Here is a 24955-nt window from a genome sequence, read left to right on the forward strand (position 1 = left end):
CACTACCACAGTTTGGGATAAGTTAGGTCCCACAATTACTTTTAAAATCAGCTTTAGTGGTGTTTGACTCCAAATTTGGGCGATTTCTACCTATTTCCTGTTAATGTAGCATACTTTGTTCCTTTTGCAAAACATGTCAATGTAAATAATCAGTTACACTGATAGAATTGCACTTAAACAACAGTCTTCCCTTCAAAAGTCAACAATGAACATGTTTGCCATGCAATCACTACAGTAAGCTTTATCATTTCAATGATGGCTGCAATTACCCAAGCATTTTTGTTATAAGCAATCTGCAAACTCTTTGATATTCGACTGGTGTGGCTAGAAATGTTAAAATAATATAAAACTGGTTGCATTGGCAGGAGGATCAATAACTAGAAGGCACAGATTTAAGTTAACTTGCAGAACTGGAGAAAGAATGAAGAATTATTTTTATGCGTAGAAGTATTACAGTCTGGAATACTCCACCTAAAATCACTGTGGAAGCAAATTTTCAAAAACAACTTGAGTTTCTTACTTAAGGGGGGGAAAAGAATTGCAAAGCTATGAGGAATGAACAGTGTACTGGAACATATCAGGTGACTCTTTCAAAGGGCAGACAGAAGTATAATATACTGAATGGCTTTTCTCAGCGCTGCTGGATTCTATTGGCTGAATTTAAGAAGAGTGAACCAGACAATATTTATAGTGGGGGATTCAGTGACAGCAATGTTGTTGACTGTTAATGGAGCTGACTAGATTGTCTCTTTTTAGGGATAGTAATTGTTTGGTATTTACATGGCTTGCTTGTTACTTTCCACTTCATATGGAGGACTGTGTCCGGTTCTAGTCACCCAGTTATAGGGAGGATATTATCAAGCTGGGGAGGGTTCAGAAGAGATTTACCAGGATGTTGCTGGGTATGGAAGGTTTGAGTTATAGAGAAAGGCTGGATGGTCTGAGACCTTTTTCACTGGAGCGTAGGAGGTTGCAAGGCAACATTATAGAAGTTTAGAAAATAATGAGGGGTATAGATTGAGCTAATGGTAATTGTCTTTTCCCCAGGATGGGGGACTTCTAGGTGAGGGGGCTTATTTTTAAGATGAGAGGAGAGAAATTTTAAAAAGACATGGGGGCAATTGGTTTTTACACAGAGGGTGGTACACGTGTGGCATGTTACTTCCTGAGGAAGTGGTGAATGTGGGTACAATTACGTTTGTAAAACATTTTGATAACTACATGAACAGGAAAGGTGTGGAGGCTTATGAGCCAGGAGCAGGCAGGTGGGACTATTTTAGCTTCGGATTATGTTCAACATGGACTGGTTGTACTGAAGGGTCTATTTCCAAGCTGGATGACAGTAAGTCTGATCAGACCAAGCCAAAATGTTGTCCAGAGTTTGCTGCATGCAGGCTCTACCTGAGGAGTTGTGAAACGGAAATGAACACAAAAACACTATGAAATTATCATTCTTATTTCGGGTCTTAGGATGGAAGACAAGTCATTAGCACTCTCAATGATATTTTCCATTAAATTGCTAATGCTAGGGGACAATTTGGGTATGATGAGTTAACCTGTAAATCCACTTGACTAGTCATTGTTTTTATTTAAACTGACTACGTTCTTGAATAAGGATAAAAGAAAAGTTAGTTAAACAATACAAAATGCTCAGATGCTGATACAGCAGACAGAGTTTCTTTGAAAATGCAACGTAGCTGAACCAGCATTAACCCTGAGGCCTTCAACTAGAAATAGAATGTTAAAATGACCTTGTGTCACACCAAGAAAGACAGAGCAATGGGGTTCAGTAAAGGATGGGAATGAGATACAGGTTTCAGAGAGGAAAAAGAATAGCACTTGTGATGATAGGGATGGGTGAGGTGAGGGGGTAACAGATACTTTTTAAAGTAGTTTTTAAAAAGTATTAGTCTAAAACAGAACAATTCGGAATTCAAGTAATGTACTGTCTACTTGATTTACCATACGTAAATGTATGATAAATCCTCATTGCTACCTTAGAATATTTTCTGGGGTGGATTCTCCTAATATTGCCTCAATAAACAATTCCTGAAGAAGGGCTTACGCCCGAAATGTCGATTCTCCTGCTCCTTGGATGCTGCCTGACCTGCTGCGCTTTTCCAGCAACACATTTTCAGCTTCAGTCAATAAACAATTGTTGACCTGTATCTCGAGGCTCCTCAGATTATTTTGATAATCGACCACGACACCATTAATCAAGAGAAGGTTGATGAGGCAGTAACTGGCAGATTGGATCGTCCTGCTTCCTATGGATATGACATACCTTGGTAACTGTCTACTTTGTTGGACAGGTGCTGGTGCTGTAGCCATATTGTAACAGCTTGTCTAAAGGTGTAGCTAGTTCTGGATCACAAGTCTTCAGTAGTTGACATAGCCCAAGGCTTTCGGTATCAGGTGCCTTCACTCACTCCCTGACATCACATGGAGTGAATCGAATTGGCTGAGGATCAGCATCTACAATGCTGGGGCGCACGACTGAAGGTAGTTGCAAATGTTTTAGCCTTGTCATTGATGAGAAAGGAAATGTTCATTCTGAATAGTCCACCATCTTTCAAGGCACGACAGGACAGAGGAGTTTAATCTGATTAGTTGGTTATAGGAACTCTTGTCAATTGCTCACTGCATCCATCCTTTAGCATGCAAGTGTGTTGTAGCTATGCAACATTTTAAAGTACTCCTGACACTGCTTCTGGCATGCTCTGCTGCCTGCTGCATCGAACCATGGTTGATTCCTTGCCTGGATGGCAGAGAGAAGTAAACACCGGTCCATGAGGTTACTAATTGCATTTGAATACAACTGCTGCTGGCCTACAGCATCTCAGGAATGCCCATATGTACTGAATCTATCCCATTTATCATCATGGTGCAATGATTCTGCAGTGGTCACTCCTTGTAATACTATCATGGACAGAGGCATCTGCAACAAGTAGATTAGTGGGAGAAAGAGCCAGAGAATTTTGTTCCTCTTGCCGATCCAGTCTGGTAGATCCATCCTTCAGAACTTGCTATCTGATCAGTAATGGGTCTAACTGGGCAGACTTACTGATGCACATTGAGGTCCTCCACCCAGAGTACATTCTGTAGCCTTGTCACCCTCAGTGTTTTCTATCAGGGGTGTTTAACATGGAGAAGAATGGATTCTTCAGCTGATGCAGAGAGGGAGATGGTAATCAGCGGGATTCCTTATTCATATTCAACCTGATACCATGGGATAATGTTGGGGATTCCCAGCTGTGCACCACTGTACTGCCACCCCTGCTGGGTCTGATCACCATCGTACTGCCACCCCTGCTGGGTCTGTTCACCACCGTACTGCCATTCCTGCTGGGTCTGTTCACCGCTGTCCTGCCATTCCTGTTGGGTCTGTTCACTACCGTACTGCCAGCCCTGCTGGGTCTGTTCACCACCGTACTGCCACTCCTTTTGGGTCTGTTCACCATTGTACTGCCACCCCTGCTAGGTCTGTTCACCACCGTACTGCAACTCCTGCTGGGTCTGTTCTCCACCGTACTGCCACTCCTGCTGGGTCTGTTCTTTAGGAACAGTACTATCTGGGACATTGGTTGTATGGTATGAATCATTGAGTAGGACTCAGTGAGGCAGTTGTTTGCCTTGTCTTGGGATAGCCCTTCCAATTTTGGCACAAGCTCCGATACATTTCATAGAATCATAGAATCCCTACAGAGTGGAAACTGGCCATTTGGCCTAACAAATCCACACCGACCCTCTGAAGAGTATGTCATCCAGACCCATTCCACTACCCTATTACTCTACATTTACCCATGACTAGTGCACCTAGCCTACACATCCCTAAACACTAATGGCAATTTAGCATGGACAATTCATCTAAACTGCACATCTTTGGACTGTGTGAGGAAACAGGAGCACCCAGAGGAAAACCATGCAGACAAAGGGAGAATGTGCAAACAGACAATCTCCCATAGCTGGAATGGAACCTGGGTCCCTGATCCTGTGAGACAGCAGTGCTAACCACTGAGTCACTGTGCCACCATGTGTGTAAAGAAATCTTTATAGGTTTGGGTGTGCTATAGTGACAGTTTCATTCTTATTTTTAATTCTTGTGGCAGTTTGATACAACTGAGTGGCTTGTTTGGCCATTTCAGAGAGCATTTAAGAGTCAACCACATGGCTGTGCATCTGGAGTCAAATTAAGTCCGACCATTTAAGCACAGCAGATTTGCTTGCCAAAAGGACATGAGTGAACCAGATGGGTTTGTCCCAACTGATGGTAGTGCTATGGTAGCTTTCGATTCCAAACTTGTTTAGGTCAATAGTGCTGTGGTGGGACCTCCATTTTCTGAGTCAGTGACATTACCATTATGCCACTGTAGCCTCTACTGTCAGCTTGTAAATTAACAAAACCTGCTTCTTCCTGAGCAGCTGAAGAATTACTGAAGAAGTTTTACTTCATGAGTCTTACAAGGAGAATATGAAAAACAAGAAGATCAGAAGCAAGATGGCTGAACACGTTTATCAAACCTTAGTCAGCAGGAAGCCTCTACTTTAAATCTTATCGACTTAACTGACCTTGGCTGACAAGGCAGCTAACAGTGCTCATGACCCAGAGGTTAACTTTATTTACTTCTTTCTTTTTTGGGGGGGGAGGGGGAGGGGCGGGATGGGGTGACATGCTTTGTCATCCCTGGCCATGAATGAATGCTTCATTGATCCCTAGTGAGATGCACACATGAACACAGCTTGAGGACAGGGCCCAGCTCAGTTATGATGGTTCCCACAATTACATGATCAAGAAGAACTCAACATCAAATTGCAAACATCCACCTCCTTCCCCAATGCACTCTTCCCTCCCGATCTTCCCCTGTCACTATCCCATTCTACCCTCATCTCCTCTTTCTGGAGCGTCTCTGTAGAATCAAAATGCTACCACATTAAAGGCAAGTTAAGTAAACTCAGTCTATTGGTAGCAACCACAGTTAGTTTAGCTGAATCTGGCTTCTTAATTTACAAAAGAACAATGAAAATCACTGCTCACGTCGTGGAAAATCAGGTCAGTCACGGTATTCATATTAAATTCCCATAGAAATCACATAAATCGCTCATGAGAGGGTGAAGTGTACTGCACAAATGGGACTTGACAGTTTTACTAATCTAGCCTTGGTTCAACAGGTCACCGAAGACGGATGCATGGTCTCATCTGTTCCCTGATGTGCAGTCCTCAGCTCTCTACAACCCACACACGTTTCTCCAGGTCAAGTACAAAGTTATATAAATCTCCGTCAGGGAACAATGAGAATCAAATTTAAGTTTTCATGACCCATGGCATAGCATCCATTTTTTTCTGCGCTGAGATGGAAGCAAAGTGAATTTCCCAAAGGTTAAATAAAATCACAGTGGCTTTTTTTATTTTAAAAGTCCGTCTGAAGTGAACATTCATTTCGAATCATCAATCAGTCCTGGTCAGAGTTACCATCAGAATGACTGTCTTTGTTTATAATGATCAAGGGGCTTGAATACTTTCTAAATGCATGTGAACTGTGCAATTATTTCCATGTTGAGGCACGGAATAGTTCACCAGTACCTAAAGTCAAAATTTTTTTTACCCATTTAATGCTGTCAAAAAGCATCACCTGGGCCAAATACAAAGAGGAAAATCACACAGTCCCTGTATGTTTGGAGGTGCTACTCCCCAATAAACGATTATTCTCGTACCCACTGCTACAACAGTCATCCCTACTCACTGATGTTCAAGGGACAGAGACTTGAAATAATAGGCTGAACAATAGGTTAGCCGAACCTGCCTGGACCAATTAAAATGCTAACAGGTTGTGTTCTCATTTGCTGAAGTTCCCACTATTCCAGCATCAACCTGGAATGCAATAACCACGCCCATTTCTCCGACTGCAAGTCATCTTCTGAAACCCAATTCACCTTTCGCCCTCATCCTCACCACCAGCTCCAACACCAGCAAATGCAAAAGAAAATACGGATTTCTTTGCCACTAAGACCAAGACAATCCAATTAGCTGCCTCTGCCACGTCCCTTGCTTCCTTCAGCCTACCTGGCCAAATTCCTTTGACAATCGGGGCAGCACGGTGGCTCAGCGGTTACCACTGTTGCCTCGCAGCACCATGGTCCCAGGTTCGATTCTAGCCTCGGGCGACTGTCCGTGTGGAGTTTGCACATTCTCCCCGTGTCTGCGTGGGTTTCCTCTGGGTGCTCCGGTTTCCTCCCACAGTCCAGAGGCAGTCTGACAGGCAGAAGGGGTGGGGTGGCCATGTTGGTAAGGGATGATATTCAGTCCCTGGCGCGGGGGGACCTAGAATCAGGGGATGTAGAGTCAGTGTGGATACAGCTGAGAAATTCTAAGGGCAAAAAGACCCTCTTGGGAGTTATCTACAGGCCCCCAAACAGTAGTCTGGATGTCAGATGTAAGTTGAATCAGGAGTGAAATTGGCCTGTCGCAAAGATGTTACTACAGTTGTTATGGGGGATTTCAACATGCAGGTAAACTGGGAGAATCAGGATAGTATTGGACCTCAAGAAAGAGACTTTGTGGAGTGTCTCCGAGATGGATTCTTAGAACAGCTGGTGCTGGAGCCGACCAGGGAGAAGGCAATTCTGGATCTGGTATTGCGCAACAAACCAGGATTGATCAGGGACCTCAAAGTGAAGGAGCCATTGGGAAGTAGTGACCATAATACAATAAGCTTCAATCTGCAATTTGAGAGGGAGAGGGTACAATCGGAAGTGACAATATTTCTGTTGAATAAAGGGAACTATGGAGCTTTGAGGGAGGAGCTGGCCAAAGTTCAATGGTGCAATACCTTAGCAGGGATGACAGTGGAGAACAATGGCAGATATTTCTGGGTATAATGCAGAAGATGCAGGATCAGTTCATTCCAAAAAGGAAGAAAGATCCTAGGAGGAGGCATGGGTGGCCATGGCTGATGAGGGAAGTTAAGAAACATATAAAGTTAAAAGAGAAAGACTATAACATAGCAAAGATAAGTGGGAAAACGGAGGATGGGGAAGCTTTTAAAGAACAACAGAGGATTACTAAGAAGGAAATACGCAGAGAAAAAAATGAGGTACGAAGGTAAACTGGCCAAAAATATAAAGGAGGATAGTAAAAGCTTTTTTAGGTATGTGAAAGGGAAAAAAATGGTTAAGATTAAAATTGGGCCCTTGAAGACAGAAACAGGGGAATATATTATGGGGAATAAAGAAATGGCAGAAGAATTGAATTGGTACTTCAGATCTGTGTTCACTGGGGAAGACACAAGCAATCTCCCTGAGGTAACAGTGGCTGAAGGACCTGAACTGAAGGGAATTTATATTTGCCAGGAATTGGTGTTGGAGAGGCTGTTAGGCCTGAAGGTTGATAAGTCCCCGGGACCTGATGGTCTATATCCCAGGGTACTGAAGGAGGTGGCTCGAGAAATTGTGGATGTGTTGGCGACTATTTTCCAGAGTTCGATAGATTTGGGATCAGTTCCAGCGGATTGCAGGGTGGCTAATGTTGTACCACTTTTTAAGAAAGGTGGGAGAGAGAAAGCAGGAAATTATAGACCAGTTAGTTTGACCTCAATAGTGGGAAAGATGCTGGAGTCTATTATAAAGGATGAAATTACGACACATCTGGATAGTAGTAACAGGATAGGTCAGAGTCAGTATGGATTTATGAAGGGGAAATCATGCTTGACTAATCTTCTTGAATGTTTTGAGGATGTAACTCTGAAGATGGATGAGGGAGATCCAGTAGATGTAGTGTACCTGGACTTTCAGAAAGCTTTTGATAAAGTCCCACAAAGGAGGTTAGTGAGCAGAATTAGGGCGCCTGGTATTGGGGGCAAAGTACTAACTTGGATTGAAAGTTGGTTGGCTGATAGGAAACAAAGAGTAGTGATAAACGGCTCCATTTCGGAATGGCAGGCAGTGACCAGTGGGGTACCGCAGGGATCAGTACTGGGACCGCAGCTTTTTACAATATATATTAATGATATAGAAGATGGTATTAATAATAACATTAGCAAATTTGCTGATGATACTAAGCTGGGTGGCAGGGTGAAATGTGAGGAGGATGTTAGGAGATTACAGGGTGACCTGGACAGGTTAGGTGAGTGGTCAGATGCATGGCAGATGCAGTTTAATGTGGATAAATGTATGGTTATCCACTTTGGTGGCAAGAACAGGAAGGCAGCTTACTACCTAAATGGAATCAAGTTAGGTAAAGGGCAGTACAAAGAGATCCGAGTGTTCTTGTACACCAGTCAATGAAGGTAAGCATGCAGGTACAGCAGGTAGTGAAGAAGGCTAATAGCATGCTGGACTTCATAACAAGAGGGATCGAGTATAGAAGCAAAGAGGTTCTTCTGCAGCTGTACAGGTCCCTGGTGAGACCGCACTTGGAGTACTGTTTGCAGTTCTGGTCTCCAAATTTGAGGGGAGACATTATGGCTATTGAGGGAGTGCAGCATAGGTTCACGAGGTCAATTCCTGGAATGGCGGGACTACCTTACGCTGAAAGACTTGAGTGATTAGGCTTGTATACCCTTGAGTCTAGAAGACTGAGAGGGGATCTGATTGAGACGTATAAGATTATTAAAGGATTGGACACTCTGGAGGCAGGAAACATATTTCCGCTGATGGGTGAATGCCGAACCAGAGGACACAGCTTAAAAATATGGGGTAGACCATTTAGGACAGAGATGAGGAGAAACTTCTTCACCCAGAGAGTGATTGGATTACTTACAGTATGGAATCAGGCCCTTCGGCCCAACAAGTCCACACCAACCCGCCGAAGCGCAACCCACCCATACCCCTACATCTACCCCTTCCCTAACACTACGGGCAATTTAGCATGGCCAATTCACCTGACCTGCACATCTTTGGACTGTGGGAGGAAACCGGAGCACCCGGAGGAAACCCACGCAGACACGGGGAGAATGTGCAAACTCCACACAGAGTCGCCTGAGGCGGGAATTGTACCCGGGTCTCTGGCGCTGTGAGGCAGCAGTGCTAACCACTGTGCCACCGTGCCGCCCACACAGTGGAATGCTCTTCCCCGAGGGCAGTGGAGGCCCAGTCTCTGGATTCATTTAAGAAAGAGTTGGATGGAGCTCTCAAGGATAGTGGAATCAAGGGTTACAGAGATAAGGCAGGAACAGGATACTGATTAAGGATGATCAGCCATGATCATATTGAATGGTGGTGCAGGCTTGAAGGGCAGAATGGCCTACTCCTGCACCTATTATCTATTGTCCAAAGACGGGCAGGTCAGGTGAATTGGCCATGCTAAATTGCCAATAGCGTTAGGTGCATTAGTCAGAGGGAAATGGGTCTGGGTGGGTTACTCTTCGAAGGATCAGTGTGGACTGGTTGGGCCGAAGGGCCTGTTTCCAGACTGTAGGGAATCTAATCTAATCTTTCTCTCACTCCTCTCTCATCTTCCCTCACGCAGTCTCTGAGCCCATCTGGTCCATGAGGCTCACCTCCTGTTCCCTTGACGTTATTCCCAAATCATCCAACATCTTTCCTGGAAGCAATTTTAGGCAATGGAGTGAACAACTCTCGCCTCATGTATTGATCCTCTCTCCTTTAAGTCTGTTGTCACCACTCTCTTGTTAAAATAAAAAGAACTTTTGACCCAACCTTGTACCTTATTTTTCTGTATTTTTATTGTGGAATGAAACGGTAAAAACACTTCCTTAAAAACCTTGGATGGTAGAAGCAATTGCTGCAATTTTCAAAAGCAAGCTCCTAAAACCCATAGTAAGTTGTGTCTACACTGCTGCTTTATTCGAACAGTGGGGGGAAGCTTTTTGATTAGATTTTTTAGAATTGATTCCCTACAGTGTGGAAACAGGCCTTTCAGCCCGACCAGTCCACATCGACCCTCCGAAGAGCAACACACCCAGACCCACTTCCCTATAACTAATGCACCTAACTCTGTGGCCAATTCACCTGACCTACACATCGCTGGAATTTGGGAGGAAACCAGAGCATCCAGAGGAAACCCACGCAGACACGGGGAGAATGTGCAAACTCCACACAGACAGCTGCCCAACGCTGGAATCGAACATGGATCCCTGGCGCTGTGAGGCAGCAGTGCTAACCACTGAGCCACCGTGCCGTCATTTGTAGACGGACCAGCTCCAGACGGTGAGAGATTTGGCCTGCAGCAAGTTGCTGATTGGTTTGTGAAGTAGTAAACACATTTGGATGCCAAAGGCCATCAGCCTGACAACAACTATCTGATTGGCAACTGTGTAGCTCAATAGCTTGTGTGTGAACGATACTGGCCTTCGAACTGCAAAAAGGCATCATAATGTCTCTCTTTCTCTCTCCAGGAAAATACTTAAAGTCTGTGGAAAGCCAGTTTACTTTCTCCCGCCAGTGTTTCTGTCAACTGTTGCTTTTATGTAATAAGTCAGAGACTTTATAATTTATGAATCAATCGCTCTATGCCTCCTGTGTTAAGGCAAAAAAATTGAAGGATTTGGAAAATGGAAGGAACTTTTCCACTAAATCTTGAGGTCTGTCTCCACTGAATTGTTCCTGAGGTCCTTTCTCCCATCCACTTATAAGATCAATGATTTTTGGCTGAATGTAAGGGGATTAGAAGGTTTTAACTATGAGTCATACGTCAACAATTCATAGCTATTTACCTGTAGTTCAAAACTATTTGTCTGTAGTAAGTAGTCATTCCTTTAAGTACAGAGATCTGAGTCTATCAGGCAGGCAAATTGCAGATTTTGCAGACTTTGATAAAATCTTTAACTTTTGTTACCATTCCGAACAGAGAGGCTTGATGTCCAGTGGGCTATCCCACTGAGGTAAATGGTAAGTTGCTATACTATAGACCTATCAGACCATAGGGACTAATAGTGATTTAACCTGAGGATCTCATGCCTGGAAGGTTGTAAAGGAGAGTCCTTCACAATAACCATAGCCTGTGTAGGGAGTGAACCCAAACCGCTGGCATTGTAAGCCAGCAGTCCAGCCAACTGAACTAATCAGACACTAGACAAAACAGCATCCATCTCCACCCTCTCTTTCTGCTCAAGTCCTGGAGTATGTTGTCACCTCCCAAATCCTTTCCCTACTTCGCAGAATTTCATGTTTAAATCAATCCAATGAGGTTTCTGCCATCACTCCAGTTGTAGCCAGAATATCAATTTCAATGGCTTCACTTCCTACTCGTGTACTGTTATCTTTGGTATCCCCCAATGATCCATCTGTAGCTACCTTCCTGTTGTTCAATGCTATGCAATTCTTTGGCAACATTATCTCAGGACTCAGCAATAGTTTTCATATGTCCATAAGACCATAAGACATAGGAGTGAAAGTAAGGCCATTCAGCCCATTAAGTCCACTCCGCCATTCAATCATGGCTGATTGGCATTTCAACGCCACTTACCTGCACTCTCCCCATTGCCCTTAATTCCTTGTGAGATCAAGAATTTATCAATATCTGCCTTAAAGACATTTAATGTCATGGCCTCCACTGAGTTCCGTGACAGTGAATTCCACAGGCCCATCACTCTCTGGTTGAAGAAATGTCTCCTCATTTCCTTTATAAGTTGACCCCCTCTAATTCTAAGGCTCTGCCCACAGGTCCTAGTCTCCTGGCCTAACGGAAATAAATTCCCAGCATCCACCCTTTCTAAGCCATGCATTATCTTGTAAGTTTCTATTAGATCTCCCCTCAACCTTCTAAACTCTAATGAATACAATCCCAGGGTCCTTAGCCGTTCATCATATGTAAGGCCTACCATTCCAGTGATCATCCGTGTAAATCGCCGCTGGACACGCTCCAGTGCCAGTATGTCCTTCCTGAGGTGTGGGACCCAAAGTTGGACACAGTATTCAAAATGGGGCCTAACTAGAGCATTATAAAGTCTCAGTAGCACATTACTGCTTTTACATTCCAACCCTCTTGAGATGAATGACAACATTACATTTGCTTTCTAAACCATGGACTCAATCTGCAAGTCAACCTTTAGAGAATCCTGGACTAGCACTCCCAGATCCCTTTGCACTTTGGCTTTATGAATTTTCTCATCGTTTAGAAAATAGCCCATGCCTATATTCTTTTTTCCAAAGTGCAAGACCCCACATTTGCTCAAGTTGAATTTCAGCAGCCATTTCTTGGACCACTCTCCTAAACTGACTAAATCTTTCTGCAGCCTCCCCACCTCCTCAGTACTACCAGCCTTTGTCTCATCGGCAAACTTTGCCAGAATTCCCCAACACCTTCATCCAGATCATTTATATAAAGTAAACAGCTGTGGCCCCAACACTGAACCCTGCGGGACACCACTTGTCACCAGCTGCCATTCCGAAAAAGAACCTTTTATCCCAACTCTCTGCCTTCTGTCAGACAGCCAATCCTCAATCCATGCCAGTAGCTTACCTTGAACACCATGGGCCCTCACCTTACTCGGGGGGGAAAGTGAGGACTGCAGATGCTGGAGCTCATTCCTGAAGAAGGGCTCATGCCCGAAACGTTGATTCTCCTGCTCCTTGGCTGCTGCCTGACCTGCTGCGCCTTTCCAGCAACACATTTTCAGCCCTCACCTTCCTCAGCAACCTCCCGTGTGGCACCTTAACAAAGGTCTTTTGGAAGTCTAGGTAGGTAACATCCACTGGGTTTCCCTGGTCTAACCTACTTGTTACCTCTTCAAAGAATTCTAACAGGTTTGTCAGGCATGACCTCCTCTTACTAAATCCATGTTGACCTGTTCTATTCCGACCCTGCACTTCCAAGAATTTAGAAATCTCATCCTTAACGATAGATTCCAGAATTTTACCTACAACCGAGGTTAGGCTAATCGGCCTATAATTTTTCGTCTTTTGTCTTGACCCTTTCTTGAACAAGGGGGTTACAACAGTGATTTTCCAATCATCTGGGGCTTTCCCTGACTCCAGTGACTTTTGAAAGATTACAACCAATGCCTCTGCTATTTCTTCAGCCACCTCCCTCAGAACTCTAGGATGTAGCCCATCCAGGCCAGGAGATTTATCAATTTTTAGACCTTTTAGCTTTTCTCGCACTTTCGCTTTTGTCCACTGATGATATGTGGCTCGACCTCATACCAACTCTCTCAATGTCTCCAATGGTGTAAAAGGAGCAGACTGCTTATTCAATACCCAGTGCTGGATAAACAGAAATCTCTTCCAATTAAACACTGAGAAGACCAACAATGTGTGATTTCGATCTGCACACTTAACTCCATTTCCAGCTGCTGACTTTAAGTCTCTGGCTGACAGTCACATTTTAATCGGAGGTGAACTGCCAAACTCATATTCACACCATCATTGACAACAACTTTTCCATCTCTATAGCATCACTGGATTTCACTCCGGTCACAGTTAATGCAAAAAGGTAACAACAATGACTGCAGATGCTGGAAATCAGATTCTGGATTAGTGGTGCTAGAAGAGCACAGCAGTTCAGGCAGCATCCAAGTAGCTTCGAAATCGACGTTTCGGGCAAAAGCCCTTCATCAGGAATGAAGGCAGTGAGCCTGAAGTGTGGAGAGATAAGCTAGAGGAGGGTGGGGGTGGGGAGAAAGTAGCATAGAGTACAATGGGTGAGTGGGGGAGGGGATGAAGGTGATAGGTCCTTGACCTATCACCTTCATCCCCTCCCCCACTCACCCATTGTACTCTATGCTTCTTTCTCCTCACCCCCACCCTCCTCTAGCTTATCTCCTCTCCACACTTCAGGCTCACTGCCTTTATTCCTGATGAAGGGCTTTTGCCCGAAACGTCGATTCCGTTAATGCAAAAAGCCTCATTTGTCCCTTTATTATTGCCTCACCACATCTCTATGATATCCCACATTGTGCCCCAAGTAAGCTTAAGGTCATCTAAAGTTCCACTGCCCATGTCTTTGTTTGTACTGAGTCCCTATCCCCTATCACATGTGCTGCCGATCTACACTGGTGCTCAGTTAAGTAATGTCTTGCTTTAAAATTCTTACCCTTCATGGCCTCTCATCATCACTGTGATTTCCTCCAGCCACACAACCCTCCAGGATACCTGCACTTCAATCAGTCTGGCCTCTCGGACATCCCCAAAATCCAATGCTCCACCAACTGTTGGCTGTGCTTTCAGTTATCAAGGCCTTAAACAGTGGGAATACCTCCCTAAACCTTTACACTTTCCTACCTAGCTCGCACTTAACACACTTCTTGATACCCATCTCGCCTACCATGCTCTTCATCTGACCTATTATCTCAGGTGGCTCAGTGCCATACTTTATTTTATAATACTCCTGTGAAACACCTAGCACAGAAACCGGGAAACAGGGATGTGAACATATAAGGAGAAAGTGAGCACTGCAGATGCTGGAGATCAGAGTCTAAGACTATGGTGCTGGAAAAGCACAGCCAGTCACGCAGCACCCGAGGAGCAGGTGAATCGACGTTTCGGGCATAAGCCCTTCATCAGGAATGAAAATATAAGTCCTGAGGAAGGGTCATTCGACCCGTGACATTGAATCTGACTTTTCTCCACAGATGCTGCCAGACTGGCTAAGCCTTTCCAGCAATTTCTGATTTACAGCATCCACAGTTCTTTTGGCTTGTAAAAATATAAGTTGTTGCTGTGAGATCAAATAGAGCCCACCCAGTTCATTACAGCCAAACCAATGATTTCATCAACCACTTCACCTAGAAATTTGACCTTAACACTTAAAGGATCGACAGATACAGGTTAACATTTATGGATATTTATACTTAGCCTGCTGCTCAGGGAAAGAAAAGTTTCATTAGAAAGACAGAAAAACTTTGGTTGGAATGTGCGCTTCAATTGCTTTTATTTCTTCAATAACATTCACTTTAAACAAAAGCAGAAAGCACCAGCTGTACAAGAGACACTGGGGTAAATGCAGATAAAGGAGACAGCAGCAAAATGGAAAACATATGATCAACTTCACAAACATCCAAATTTTTTGTCTTAGTGACATTATACCACTGACCAGTGAACTCAATAGGCCACATGAAAACAGAAAAATATTCATGGCCCATTCTGCATCACTGAGTCCCGCAAAAGCTCTGCTGTCAATTGGATATTCTGAAGTACAAAATGTTTGTAAGTAATTACATTCACACTGAACAGCCTCCAGCCATATTCCAAACATAAATTAATTTTACAAAATGAAGCGCAAATAAAAATCATTCTCACTTCAACTAAATTAGACACATTAAAAATTAATGTTGTGTAATTAAACATTCTAAAAACAAACCTCCCTCCTCCACCCCTGTCACACTCCCTGACTTCTCACCTCCCTCCACAAAACCAGTGCTCCCCTGTCATATGTAAATCTCCTGTCTGATTTCACCAGTGGTGTTAAGAACAGACCTTTCCAAATTACCAGAGATATCCAAATTCAAACAGGCACATGCAACATTAAAAATATGACTAAAAAGTGAACTGCAGCAAACATTGCTACTGCAGCACGACAAGTACATAATCCATAGCAGTGATGGCATAATTCTTCTCATCCAAATCTGTTTTCCTCAACTGCACCAGGTTTATTAGATTGTTTTGGATCAGGAACCAGGCCTTTCATTCTCTTTAAATCTTTTGACAATCTGTACAGAAAAATTGATTGAGTGCAATTTGTTTGTCAAACCAGTAAAGAAACATCACATGATAAACAAATATAGTGTTAGGATGATGGAGGTGTGACAATTTTGATATTGATGTTTAGAGCAGAAAGCTCCAATGTCAGAGTTGTCACCTTTTGGGAGAGAAACTGAGCTGGATTTTATGGCATTCATGAGCCAGAAAATTGGTGGATGGACCCACAAAACAGGACTTTGTGCCTCTAAAAACCAACTTCTTACCTTCAGCCTTTCGCCACTCAGATTTAATGGGATCAACGTGCAGCCCAACCATTTTGACCCCACATTCTGCTCACCAGTCAATGAGCTAGAGTGAGGAGATGGAGGGAGAAGGGAGGGAGGGAGGAGGAGGGAAGAAGAACAATTTAATTGGAGCCTTGCCACTGCCATGGTTTTCCCTTCCCAGGTCCACACCAACCCTACCCAACCAAATAAGCCCTCTCCCAACCAACACCCCCGGAGCTAGGACCTGCCAGCTCAGTCTCAGTGAGGTCCTAGTCTTAGCTGGAGGTCTCTGGCCATTACCAGTACTGAGCTGCCACTCTCAAACAGGCCAGCAGCTCCCTAAGGCACGTCTCCCTCACAGAGGGCAGCTTAACAATTAAAGTGTCACCTGCTAAAAACATCAGAGCATGGCAAGTTGCCCAAACAGAATCAGGTTTGACCAGCAATCTAAGCTGTGCTGCAGGGTGCCCACCATCAGCACCTAATCCAGTCCCTGAAACTAAAGTCCATCTCAGACAGCTACTTCCTGGAGCTCAGACCGGTGTTTCTCCAGCCTGTAATTCTCCCTGAGCCAATAGCACCGAACATTCACTTAGTCCACCATGTGCCCAGTGCCAACAGTCTGGTCACTGACAAGAGACTTTGCAGAAACTTGCCAAGGCCGATTCAACATTCAACATCCTTAACCTCTACCATTTAGAAGATCAAGGGCAGCAGGTGCATGGGACATATCATCACCTGCAACTTGCCCTTCAGATCACATAGCACCCTGATTGAAAGTATGTCACCATCTCTTAGTTGTCACTGTGTCACAATGTTGGATACCCCTATAAATAATAGCACAAACATCTTCATGACATAAACTCCAACTGTCCAATATTGTGCTTGCCAAGCACGATCTTCATCGAGCCACAAATCTGCCTGTGATATCTTACTTTTCCCCAAAACAAAGTTCATGCAGGAGTTGATTCAATTGTTTATCTTCACATGCTTGTCTTTTTCGACAGCAGATGGTTCTGCAGAGCGACTCCACGCAAGGAGCGCAGTGCAATGACAAGAGGCAAGACGACAGCTACAGCTATCTTCGAGTTAAACAATATTACACACAAAACACTTTATGCCTGAAGTTCTGAGCAAATCAGTGGAGCAGAATCTTTCTTTATTAATATCACAATATTATAATTAACAGCACCAACACCACTGTGATATTATTTCATCTCATTTTCAGCAGTCTAGCTTTTTCAAAATTCCACAGAAATGTTCAAAACAATATTACTTACAGTTTGTTTCTCCCGTTTAAACAGGGCAGATACAGTACTTTGACAGCGTTGTTTCCTTCACATAACTTGTGAGACGACTCAGACTTTACTGCGTTCTTGTCAACTCTTGTAAAATCACTATTTGAATCATTGTGTGATCTCACCAGCAGGCTATCCGAATTCAAAAGCCAGAGCTGTAAGAAAGGGAAAAAAGACATATCAAAGAGGATAGCTAATATATCTGAACGTAAACAAGGCTCTGGAAAGTAAATTGCAGACTTTAAAAGGATGGCTGTCTGCAAAGTCACCCGTGATTCATTTCTGATCAACAAAAAGCACCGGTGAATTCGGTGTTTTTGGATTTTCAGCAGCTTTGTCTCCAAGCGATTAGTGAGCAAAAGTCAGGAAGATTGGCCATGCTAAATTGCCCGTAGTGTTAGAAGGGATAAATGGAGGGGAATGGGTCTGGGTGGGTTGCTCTTCGGAGGGTCGGTGTGGACTTGTTGGGCCGAAGGGCCTGTTTCTACACTGTAAGTAGTCTAAATCTAAATCTAAATTAGGGACAGGTGAAATTGTCAGGCTAGGTAAGAGGTAAGAGGAAAAAGGAAGCACACATAAGGTTTAGGCAATTGAAAACAGACGAAGCTTTTGAAGAATATCACAAATATAGGACCAATCTGAAATGAGGAATTATGAGGGTTAAAAGAGGTCATGACATATATTTAGCAAACAGGGTTAAGGTAAATCCAAAAGCCTTTTATTTGTATATAAGGAGCAAGAGAAAGGATCAGCTCACACAAGGACAAAGGAGGAAAGTTAAGTGTGAAGTCAAAGAAAATGGATAAGATTCTTAATGAGTATTTTGTGTCAGGATTCACTAGGGAGAGGGACATGACGATGTTAAGTTGAGGAATAGATGTTTGATTATGCTAGGCCAAATCAGCATAAGGAGGGAGGAAGTGTTGTGAATTCTAAAAGGCATTAAGGTGATGTATTTTGGAAGATCCAACTATCTCCCTTTGTGCCAGGTATGATTCCAACCAGCACAGAGTTTGTCCCTTGATACCTTGGCATTTACATGGCATAATGTTACTTGCCGCTTGTCAGCCAACACCAGGATATTGTCCAGATCTTGTTGCATTTGAATATGGACTGCTCCAGTCTGTGAGGAGTCGCGAATGGTGCTGAACATTGTGTAGTCATTGGCAAACATTCCCATCTCTGACCTAATGATGGAGGGAAGGTCATTAATGAAGATGTTTGGGATGATGACACTGAGTAATATCTATAGAGATGACTGAACTCCAATGACCACAACTATCTTCCTTTGTGCCAGGTATGATTCCAATCAGCACAGAGTTTGTCCCTTGATACCTTTTGATTCCAGTTTTGCTAGGGCTAATTGATGCTATCCTCAGTCAAATGCAGCCTTGATGTCAAGGGCTGACACTTTCATCTCTCCTCTGAAATTGAGCTCTTTTGTTCATGTTTGACCCTGTAATGGGGTCAGGAGCTGAGTGGCCCTGGCAGAACCCAAATTGGCATCACTGAACAGGTTATTGCTGAGGCGGTGCTGCTTGATAGCACTGGTAGTGACATCTTCCATCACTTTACTGATGATCTAGAGTAGACTGATGTGGCGATAACTAGCTGGGTTGGATTGGTCCTGTTTTTGTGTAAAGAATGCCCCTGCACAATTTTCCACATTATCGAGTAGATGCCAATGTTGTAACTGTACTAGAAGAGCTTGGCTAGGAAAGCAGCAAGTTCTGGAGCACAAGTCTTCAGTTCTATTGCCATGACTTGGAGGTGCCGATGTTAGACTGGGATAGACAAAGTTAAAAATCACACAACACCAGGTTACAGTCCAAGAGGTTTATTTGGAAGCACAAATGTCGGAATGGTGTCAGGTCCTGTAGACTTTGCACTATCCAGAATCCCCAACCGTTCTGTGATATCACGTGAAGTGAATCAAATTGGCTGAAGCCTGGTCTCGGACCACTGGAGGGGACCAAGATGGATCATCCATTCGGCACTTCTGGCTGAAGATGGCTGCGAATGCACTTTGCAATGATGGAAGTGCTGGGCTCTTCCATCGTTGACGATCAGGATATTTGTAGAACCTCCTCTTCCAGTGAGTTGTTCAGTTGCTCACCACCATTCATGACTGGATATGGCAGGACTGCAGATGTTAGATCTGATCGGCTGGTTGAGGGGTTGCTTAGCTCTGGCTATCACTTGCTGGTTATGCTGTTGGGCAGCTTCACCAGGGTTGGCGCCTCATTGTTATGTATGCCTGGTACTGCTCCTGGCACATCCTCCTGCACACTCCATTGAACCTGGGTTAATCCCCTGATTCGAGGATAATGGTTGAGTGTAGGATAAGCCAGGCCTTGAGGTTACAGATTGTGCCAGGGTACTGGAATTCTGCTGCTAATGATGGCCTATAGCACCTTATCGCCCATAAGCTTCCTCTCATTTCCTTATCGAATCCTCAATGTGATGACCATGTATCTCTGGAATTTTGATCGCAATCTTCACCTTTACAGGAAAATGGTGGCTCTGTACTTTCACACTTACCTTTTTGAAAGATTCCAACAGTGACAATGTAGATTTTTTCTACAAGTAGTTACTCTCAGTCCACTTTGACCAGATCCTGTCCTATCTTATGATAATCATCCTCCCCCAATTCAAATGTTTATTTCTAGTCAGGGACTTTTAGGAAAAAGAGGAACTTGGAAGAGATGGAGGGACTGGCTCTATTCTTTCATAAAGTATGATCACAATAGAGAGGAATGACTTAGCTGTAGGAAACAGGGATGTAGAAGTTTTATAGGCAGATATGGGAAATGATGAAGGCATTTGGAAGAGCGTGTACAGTAACCATGTAATCTAATCATAGTAAATACATAGTAATCACGTGAGTTAGCAGTAAAGTGCAGCTATACTCATGAGGGACGTTAACATCCTTACAGACTAGATAATTCAGATGGGCAAAGGTAGGCTCGATAAGTTCATAGAATGCTTTCTTATAGCTGCATATTCTGGGACCAACCAGAGAGATGGCTATCCTCATCCTTATTATCCAAAGAGACACGATTAATTATTGACTTCGCAATAAAGATGCCATTAGGCAGAAGTGATCATAAAATGATTTAATTTTACATTCAGTTCGAGGGAGAGAAGGATGGGTCCACCGCTAGCACATTAAAATTTAATAACAGTGATTACCCGTATCATGAGAAATCAGAGCTAGTGAAAGTGAATTGGGATACAGACAGGTCAATAGGGATGTAGTGGCAAACATTTAAGGGGATATTTCAGAAAATGTAGAATAGGTACATTCCAACAAAAAGGAAAGACTCCAAGGAGACAGCATCTGTGATAAAGTTAAAAAGCAAAAGATAAAATATATCAAAAGAAAACATATCAAATCGTGCAATGGTCAGAACTGCACCAAACATGAACAAACAACAAGGATTGACCAAGAGATTAATAAAGATAAATAAATTAGAAAAGGAGAGAAAGCCAGCTGAAAATATAAAAGCTGATAGTAAGAGTTTTTATCAGCCTTTAAAAAAGAAAAGAGTTAAAGTGAATGTTGGCCTGCCAGCAAATAAGTCTAAGGAGTTAATAATGGAAGAGGAAGCATGGCAGATGAACATTTAATTTGCACCAGTCTTCACTGTGGAGGATACGAGAAACAACCCAAAAACAGCTACAATTCAGGAAATGGAAAGGAGGGAGACATTCAAGAAATTGGCAAAGCAGGAAAGTGGGATTGAGTGACTGTTGCATTGTGGACTGACAAGCTACCAGGTCCTAATGGACATCATCATCAGGTCTTAGAGAAGTAGCTACTGAGATAGTTGCTACACGGGTTTTAATTTTCTGAAATTCCTTTTATCAGGGACAAATCTCTTGTTTAAAGAGGAAGGCAGAAAGAAAAGAGAAACCTACAGGCCAGCTAGGTTAACACTTGTTATGAAAGTGATGTTAGAAGCTTTTATTAAAGCATTATAATAGAGCACTTAAAGAAATTCAAAGTAATCAAGTAGTCACGTGGCTTTGCAAAAGGGAAATCAAGTTTCATTAACTTAATGGAATTTTTTGGAAAGATAACATGTTGTGGAGAAAGGGTAACTGCAGATATAGTGCTCTTGGATTTTAACAATGCTTCTGATATGGTGACACATGAACGTTTATCGCAGAAAATAAGAGCTCATGTTGTAGGGGTAGGATGTTGGCATTAATAGAAGATTAACTGGTCAGGAAACACAGAGAGTAGGCCATTATTGCTGTCTGTTCTTGCTAATGTTGATCTTGCTTTGCACACCTTCTGTGCAGTTCGAACCTGTATGTAACAAATGGTGTGCAACAGGGAACAGTGCTGCAGCCTCAACTGTTTACAATTTATTCAAATGGTTCATATGAAGGGACCAAAGAAATGGCTGCAATATTTGCTGTGACAAGACAGGTAGATAAATAAGTTATGTAGGAGAGGCTACAAAGGGACACAGGTATGTTAAGTTAGTGGGCAAAGGTCTCTGAGTATAGGGTGGGAAAGTGTGAAATTTTGGCAAGAATAAAATAAAAAGCATATTATCTAAATAGTGAGAGATTGCAGAGCTTCGAGAGATCTGGATATCCTCATGCACACGTCATAAAAGGATAGTCTGCAGGTAATCGGGGGAAATTTAACAAAATGGTACTTTCAGTTGCAAGGGGAATTGAATGCAAAGTAGGGAGGTTATGCTTCAGTTATACAAAACACTGGTGAGATCATGTTTTGAATACTGTGCACTGTATTGATCTTCTTGGCAATGGGGATTTTGCACCGAATATTCGGAAATGAGCCCAGGCAGGTAGAAGGAATGTCAGTGGGAAAGCCTTTTGAAATTAGTGGCCATTATTCAGTTATATTTTGGATAGTATGAAAACGGATAAGGATGGGTTGGGAATAAACTCCAAACTAGGGAAAGGCAAATTTTACTAAAATAGGATAATAATTTGGCCCAAGTGGACTAGAAGCGACTACTTGCAGATGAAGTTGTGTCAGAGTAGTGGGAGGCATTGAAGGAGAAAATAGTGCAAGCACAAAACAAATATGTTCCCATAAAGACAAAAGATAGGACCAAGACCAGAGAATCCTGGATACCAACAGATGTAAAAGTTAGGATTAGGAAAGATAAGACAGATCCAGTGATCTCAATTCAACAGAGTCCCTGGAAGAGGATAAAAATGCAGAGAGGAACTTAACAAGGAAATTAGGCATGCAAAGAGAATGCATGAGGAAGCACTGGCAGGTAGGATAAAGGAAAATCCAAAAGAGTTTTTAAAATACATGAAGAGCAAGGGAATCACTCAGCAGTGTGGCCCATTACAGACCACCAAGGTAATTCCTAAATTACCCGGAAACCTTGGGCACTATCCTCAATGAATACCATGCACAGTCTTCACAATCAATGTGGATGACATAAGTAAAAACATCAGGGTAGAAGACTGTGAAATATTAGAAGGAATTAACATAGACCGAGGATTTAGCAGCCTAAACTGTGGCCTGGATGAGATGTATCACAGTCTGCTCTTGGTAATGTTGATCTTGCTTTGCACAACTTCTGTGCAGTTCGAACCTGTATGTCTCGCTCTGTCTAAGCACCCGATGATCCGTATGTCCTTGTTAGCTAAGATCTCTCTGTAATGTTCACAAAACAAAGCTTTTCACTGTATTTAGGTACATGTGACTACAACAAATCAAATCAAATCAAATCAAATCAAATCAAAAAGCTGATGGAATCCAAGCTAAAGGCATTTTGGATCCAAACTTGGCCAAGAGGCAGGAAGCAGAGTGGGACAGTAGAAGGATGTTTCTGTGACTGAACGTCTTTCTTCAGTGTAGTTTCACAGGGCTCGATGCTGAGACCCTTGCTGTTTTGTGTTGCACATTATTGATCTGGATTTAAATGTCGAGAGTAATCAAAAAGTTAGCAGATGACAGAGTAATGAGGAGAATAGCAATAAGGTTATCAAAGCAGGAGGTTATCAAAAGGACTGGTCAGCTGGGAAATCCAATTCAACCCAGAACATTGTGAAGTAATTTTCTTGGGAAGAGCTAACAAGGCATGGAATTACAAAATGAATGATAGGACCCTGAAAAATACTGAAGATCAGAGGGACCTTAGTCTGAATATCCATTGATCCCTGAAGTAGCAGGGCCAGCCGACAAATTGTAGAAGACATTTGTAGAGGAGATTCACCAGGATGATGCCTGGGCTGGAGGTTTGAATTAAAGTAAAAATTGAATAGACTGGGACTGTCTTCCTTGCAGCAGCACAAGTTGAAAGGGGTCTTACAGAGGCCTTATGCAGAGCATAGATGGGGTAGATAAGCGAGCATTGTTTGATTAGTAGAGGGGTCAATGACCAGAGGGCATAACTTAAATGTTAGAAGGAAAAGCCTAAGAGAAGAAACAATGAGTTTTTTTTCCAAAGGCTGGTAGGAGTCTGGAGCTCTCTATCTGAAAGGGTAGTTGAGTCAGAAGTTCTTCTAATATAAAATATAATATATAATATAAAAGCAGTATATGGCCAATTACTTGCATTGTCATAGGCTCCAGCGCAGTGGGCCAAAAACTAGAAAATGGAATTAGTGTCAGACCTCTGTTGACTGGTGTGAACACATTGGGTCGAATGCCTTCAGTTTTGTAAATATCCATGAATTTTATTTAAGGAAGGATGTAAGCACGCTAGAGACATATCAGAGCTTGTTTATTTGACATATTTGGAATTGGTGGGTTGTCTTACGAGGAAAGGTTAGACAGGCTAGGTTAGTTTCTGCTGGAATTTAAAAAATTAAGAGGTGACGATTAAAAAGTACAAAATCCTGAGGGGTCTTGACAGGGTGCATGTGACAATGAAGTTTTCTTTTCTGGGAGAAACAAGAACTGGGGAGGGTGTGGAGTGGGGGGAAGTGGTCACAGTTTAGGCATAAGAGGTCACCACTGAAGATAGAGACAAGGAGAAATTTTCTTTCAGAGAATCATGAGTATCTCAGAGTATCCAACCGGAACTCTATCAATTAACACATCGACTTGGACCCCATCTACCACCCTCTGAGAAAAAGAACAGGAAGTGATATCACCAACACAGGAAATGACATCACCAACACAGGAAATGACATCACCAACCCAAGGAAACCAAAACACATAAATAGAAAGCGGGATATAACACCAATGCTTCACTGGAGGATCACTGATGATGTTACCTAGTATCGTGAGGAAATATCTGAAAATGAACCTTCCAGCTCAGTGAGCAAATTTACATCCAGAGTATTGAGTCTTTAATAGTCTTCTCCTCAATAGTAGAACAAAGTCTTTGAATTGATTTAGTACAGAGGTAGATGGATTCTTCACAAGGAAGGGGTGAAAGTACATGGTAGGTAGGCGTGAATGTGTAATAACCAAATCAGCCATGATCTTATCAAATGCAGGAGTAACCCTGAGGGGCCGAATGGCCTATTTCTGCTCCTAATACATATGTTTGTAAGCTCCTAACACAGGGGTACAAACTCAGGAGAAGAGGCCAATGATGTCGGCCGATTTTAATTTGTTTATGGGATTTGTTTATTATGCTGGTTGGGCCAATATTTATTTATTACCCATTGCTATTGCCCTGGAAAAGGTTGTGGTGAGATGCCTTCTTGAACTACTGAAGACCACTTCATGTTGGTACATCCCAAGTGTTGTTAAGGAGGATTTTGACACAGCAACAGTGAAGAACCAGCGATATATTTTTAGATCAAAATAGTGTATAGCTTGCAGGGAAAGCTGCAGGT

The 24955-nt window shown here is 42.9% G+C and overlaps 1 protein-coding gene across 3 annotated transcripts in view; it reads right to left on the reverse strand.

The window, feature by feature from the left end:
• Positions 1-24955, reverse strand: part of ube3d (ubiquitin protein ligase E3D) — a 147310-nt gene that overhangs the window by 84392 nt on the left and 37963 nt on the right. For 2 of the 3 annotated variants that reach the window (XM_072553465.1, XM_072553454.1), the window contains exon 8: positions 17144-17316. In XM_072553465.1, coding sequence (XP_072409566.1) covers positions 17144-17316 — 173 coding nt within the window. Of the gene's footprint in view, positions 1-14876; positions 15606-17143; positions 17317-24955 lie in introns of those variants that run through there. The other variant, XM_072553458.1, reaches the window with a different exon arrangement.

The sequence above is a fragment of the Chiloscyllium punctatum genome, chromosome 3 (genome assembly GCF_047496795.1).
Source record: "Chiloscyllium punctatum isolate Juve2018m chromosome 3, sChiPun1.3, whole genome shotgun sequence".
NCBI lineage: Eukaryota > Metazoa > Chordata > Chondrichthyes > Orectolobiformes > Hemiscylliidae > Chiloscyllium > Chiloscyllium punctatum.